At 49.4% G+C, this 5296-nt stretch overlaps 1 protein-coding gene across 1 annotated transcript; it reads right to left on the minus strand.

Moving 5' to 3' along the window:
* Positions 1-1274: 1274 nt before the first annotated feature.
* On the minus strand, positions 1275-5069 carry rorb (RAR-related orphan receptor B). The gene is made up of 10 exons (XM_068760713.1): positions 5051-5069; positions 4600-4685; positions 4369-4510; positions 3609-4040; positions 2543-2664; positions 2108-2240; positions 1925-2032; positions 1733-1843; positions 1550-1662; positions 1275-1439 (listed from the first exon to the last, which is right to left on the minus strand). The coding sequence occupies exons 1-10, from the start codon at positions 5067-5069 to the stop codon at positions 1275-1277; spliced, it is 1431 nt and encodes a 476-aa protein (XP_068616814.1).
* Between the last annotated feature and the right edge of the window lie 227 nt (positions 5070-5296).

Below are 5296 nucleotides of genomic sequence, written 5' to 3' on the forward strand. Positions count from 1 at the left end.
ATCACAGTTAAGGGAAACGTCTCAGTGCTGTCTTATTTTAGGACGTCCCCCTTAGGGTAACGGTTTGGTACCCGCCAGTGACTTCATTTTGTGCTTTTAGGATGTAAGGACTCGCTTGTTTTGGCCATTTCTGTTTGTCTGGGCTTCCTTGCTTAGGATGAAGATGTGATGTGATGATGATGTGATGTTTGTCATAGCTCGTCACACACCTGTACAAAGGTAGTGCATCCGAAGCATCAAGACAGCGACAGCCTGGACGTTTTTCCACCAGTGAATCCGGTAACAATGGCCAGTAAAACCAGTCAGGCTGCACTGTGGCTAAATGCTAATGGTGATTGTCCTCACTGTAGTAGTCTATGAGCTGTGCCCCCCCCCCCCCATTATAAACACTCAGCTGTAGTGCAAACTGCTACCTGTTGTGCACAGGTGATGGTGGTGGTGTGAAGGTTATTGCCCTTCACAGTCTGGACTGATGGACATCCATCAGATTAACAACAGTGGGGGGGTCCTAGTTTCTGATTGATTACTTCAGGTTGATTGTTCAAAAGCAGTGCAGCTATTGTTGGACAATTATTATTGCAACAAGAAAAACTGATTGATTTCTAGATTCTGGTAGTAGAATATTTACCTTTATATCTTATATAAAGTAGTACAGTTCTACACAACCTCATCACAAGGATGCAGTACCTCCCTTTTATAGGAACCGAATCCAGACAAGGCTTCTATATATCAATCAAATCGGTTCCCAATTTTACCCAATATTCTTTTACAAGTCTCATCTTTACAAATTCTGTACACAAGAAAATAAAAGCACAAGACAAGGTATTTAAACTAGAACTAATTTGTCAACAGAACAAGAACTAATACTGGACTCCGCGCTGCACTAGAATAATATCAGCAGGAGCTTCTCTCTCCTTTTCTCTGAGGTTTTCTTCCACTTCACAGCAAACAAACTAAAGGTTTTATAAAACAGATAAACTGACCCAGCTTTTAGAAATTCGTCCCTCGGGCTTTTACAGTCGGTACATTTCTAGTCAGTCGAGTGGAGCAGACAGGAGGACGCCCCACGCCGACTGTGGCTCGGAGTCGTTGGACTCGTTTAGACATTCTTCCGACTGTGTCGGTGAACAGGACGGATAAGTGCTGAACATTCCTGGTTCTGTTGGCAGTAACGGTAAGGTTCCGGCGTCGGGCTGCAGGCGGCCTGGAACACAGCGATGACGACGTCGACGCTGCCACGCCCCTGACCTCTGCTGCATTGAGACCACTGACGGTCATTTGGGCATGGCCATGATGGAGTTGGGGTCAGGATTGAAGAGTTCTTTGTAGAGCGGAGGGAAGAGGACGTTGACTGTTTCTGGGTGGAGCTGCTGGAAGGCCTGGAGCTCCTCTGTGTGGAGAGTGCACAGGGCCGATAAAGTTGGGATTCTGCTGATCAGCTGCCAGACAAAAGGGACAGACATGGGACAGGGAACTGAGACCAGAGAACAAGTATGAGCCTCCTTTGGCCCTTCAGGCCGTCTCTCACTACGGGCCTAGCTTAGCTCACCTTCGCCAGTGCGTCTTCATCCATGTGGTTCTTCTGCATAATGTGCTGCAGAGAGAAGTAGATCTTCTCCTGGAGCTTCTGGACTTTCCGAGGCTCCATCAGCCACGGGCGATCTGAGTAGGAAGAACGACAGCAGGTGTTTTATCTTTGCTTTTATCTTTGCTTCGGCTGTGATCGACTGACCTGTGGAAATGAGAACGGCGGCTGAGAACAGAGCGATCTCCTCCTCTGTCAGCTGCAGCGAACACAAACTCTTGGCAAAGTCAAACACTGCACTCACAAGGTCATCGCAACCTTGGCGGGAAGCAGAGGGAGGACAGAGAAGGTCATTCCAGTTTAGCCCGCTCCCGCCCTCACCCCGGGTAGCGGTCTTACCCAGAGCTTTGAACATCTGCATGCCTCCAAACTTCCCTTCAAAAAGCACCGTGTTGTTGAGCGGGTTGAACGCCCTGCACATCCGGACCAGAACCACCTCCAGACAGCCTGGAACAACCACCGATGCCGATGTAAGGACAAGTAAACCCATTCTGATCAATGATTCTGATCGGGTCCACTCACCTGACTTGAGCAGGAGGATCTGGTCGTTTTGGCACAGTTCCATGAAGCCTGAGATGCGCTTGGCGAACTCCACCACGTACTGGATGGCGTGGGTGATCTGGATGGCACACTGCTGCCACAGCAGGTCCCTGGGCTGGAGGGGGGGCATGGCGTTAGGCTGCGTGGCGTTAGGCCGCGTGTGCTGCTTCGACTCGTACACGCTAATCAATATTCAAGTTTCAGCTGCAGGTCGTGGAGGAACCGGTTCCAGAACTTGGGCCCACCTGTTCTCGCTACGCTGATATTCCTGTGGAACCTTTACTTTACTATCAGTGAGAAACAGAAACGCCAAACTGAATGTCTCAAAGACAGTCTTCGTCTGTCCCCTCACCTGCCAGCTGGACAAGTAGAACTCAGTGAACTCAGAGGGTCATGGAAGCACCTGAAGGAGCTCACCTTGCTCTGGTACACCTTGACCTCTTCGTAGGCGTGGCTCTGCCAGGCGAGCTGCTGCAGCTCCTCCGTTGTGAACTGACACGTCTCCAGGTGGGATTTGATGATATTCTGTGCAATCCGGTCTGGAAGAAATTGATCACGGTCAATGATATGCTACCGATTGATCGTGGGTGTGTGGTAAGCTACTGTTTGATCATGATCATTGGTGTGTGACATGCTACTGATTGATCGTGGTTGTGTGACATGCTACTGATTGATCGTGGGTGTGTGACATGCTACTGATTGATCGTGGGTGTGTGGTAAGCTACTGTTTGATCATGATCATTGGTGTGTGACATGCTACTGATTGATCATTGGTGTGTGGTAAGCTACTGTTTGATCATGATCATTGGTGTGTGACATGCTACTGATTGATCGTGGTTGTGTGACATGCTACTGATTGATCGTGGGTGTGTGACATGCTACTGATTGATCATTGGTGTGTGACATGCTACTGATTGATCGTGGTTGTGTGACATGCTACTGATTGATCGTGGTTGTGTGACATGCTACTGATTGATCGTGGTTGTGTGACATGCTACTGATTGATCGTGGTTGTGTGACATGCTACTGATTGATCGTGGTTGTGTGACATGCTACTGATTGATCATTGGTGTGTGACATGCTACTGATTGATCGTGGTTGTGTGACATGCTACTGATTGATCGTGGTTGTGTGACATGCTACTGATTGATCGTGGTTGTGTGACATGCTACTGATTGATCGTGGTTGTGTGACATGCTACTGATTGATCATTGGTGTGTGACATGCTACTGATTGATCGTGGTTGTGTGACATGCTACTGATTGATCGTGGGTGTGTGACATGCTACTGATTGATCGTGGGCGTGGGTCTGTGACATCATGTAGCAGTAACTTGCCACCTCGTCAGCTGGCTCTGAGCCCGGCTGACCTCTTGGATTAGTGGTCTGGACCAGAACTGCTTGTGGCTAATATTTCCATGTGGATTAGTGCTTTTAAACGACGAGCCGTGTTGCAGGCGGACAGAGATGTGGTGCAGTCGTTACCCAGCTCTCCCATGCTGACGTTGCTGGGCCCCAGCTGGCTTTCTTGGTAGCCTCCGTAGTTGAACAGGTTGGGCACTGGTGTCAGGTCGTACACCGGCTCCTGCTTAATATGCTTCATGCCTGACATGTCCAAACCTGATTGGTCTGGAGATGGCTGGGTGGAATCCATCCCATAGTATCCCCCTGGCAGCCCACTGCAATTGCCGTGGCCTCCCTTGGGCAGCTCAATGACGTGACCGTTGGCATAGGTGCCGCCAATCTCGTGGTTCAGTGTGGACAGTCCGTTGGACAGGCTGGACGAGTAGACGCGTGCCAGGGCTTCAGCCTCCCCGGTCTGCTGCTGCCGCTGCTCCTGCAGCCTCGCCTGGTGCTTCTGGACCTCCGCATACAGGCTGTCGCGCTGCTTCTTGGACATTCGGCCAAACTTGACCGCTGCACCGAAACAAGAGCGATTAGGCAACCAACCAACCAACAACAGCTTGTTCAGGAAGCATTATGGAGTCAGTCGGCACGATATAGCATTCAGAGACGTATAACAGCAGGAAACAGGTCCGTGTGATCCTGGGAGCTTTGCAGGTATGTGTGTGTACTTACAAAACATTTATGATGACTCAGTAACAACCTTCTTTTAACATACGTGGATACAACTACATCAACACTTTCTGCTTGCCCCAACTTTCACTGAAACGTTCTAGAACATGTCTGGAGCAGCACTTGAATTATTCATTCCCAACACGGATTCTGGTTTAGTACGCCTCACCGTCTCTGGACATGCCAAGGGCCAGACATTTCTGCAGGCGGCAGTGTTGGCAGCGGTTGCGGTTTGTTCTGTCTATGAGGCAGTTCCTCTGGCGGGGGCAGGAGTAGGATGCATTGTTCTGCTGACTCCGTCTGAAGAAACCCTGCTCACAGGTGGGCAGACAGCATGGATGCAGAATTCAGCTACACAGAACACAGTGTGGGTGCACCAGGGTTTGAGGATCAGTCTCACCTTACATCCCTCACAGGTAATGACTCCATAGTGGATCCCTGATGATTTGTCTCCGCAGATCTTGCATGGTATAACTTCAATTTGGGCTGCAAGAAGAAAGGAGGCATTTTACACAAAATATGTTGGACAGGCCTGGATTTCGAGTCCTCTCAGGGTTTTTAGACCCCAGCTGGAGGTGAATGTGTCTGACTCCGGCTTCACAGGGGCACCGTGACATCTGGACGTTCAGCTCGCCCCGCTGCTAACATGACAAGGACTGCAGACATGGCAGAATAGCATTTACTGTGCATGGGTGGGGGTCTTTTGTTTGCTTGAAGGAGAGACCCCTGCATATTGACATCACTGGAGGATGTCTATTCAACCGTCTCTGTCGCACACTGACTTCTACAACCTTGTGGTAATCTTATCAGTGAGTTGCTTTTCATTAAATGGAGTAGTAACTGTTACTCACTGTGTATTGGAAGCTCCATGTAAATGAAATCCGGTCCTTTAAGTCAGAAGCACCTGTTGCCCGTGTCTTTGCACTTATTACCCATAATTGTCATGAGAAGCTGTGCTTGCTCCTCGACATGAGATGTAGCAGTATCTCTGCTGAGATAGCACAGCCTCTATAAAGAGATTAGGCCGCCTATGTAATCCTAAATTATTTCCCGACCAGTTGGCTCCCTCCTCTTAGCACTGGCTTAACCGCAGCTGA

Source organism: Brachionichthys hirsutus, chromosome 4, assembly GCF_040956055.1.
Source record: "Brachionichthys hirsutus isolate HB-005 chromosome 4, CSIRO-AGI_Bhir_v1, whole genome shotgun sequence".
Taxonomy (NCBI): domain Eukaryota; kingdom Metazoa; phylum Chordata; class Actinopteri; order Lophiiformes; family Brachionichthyidae; genus Brachionichthys; species Brachionichthys hirsutus.

Coding starts and splice junctions, on each gene's coding strand:
- rorb (XM_068760713.1), bottom strand. Junction 2,665..3,608: donor CGTCAGCATGGGAGAGCTGG/GTAACGACTGCA, acceptor AATTTCTTCCAG/ACCGGATTGCACAGAATATC. Junction 1,663..1,732: donor CGCCGTTCTCATTTCCACAG/GTCAGTCGATCA, acceptor CTTCCTACTCAG/ATCGCCCGTGGCTGATGGAG.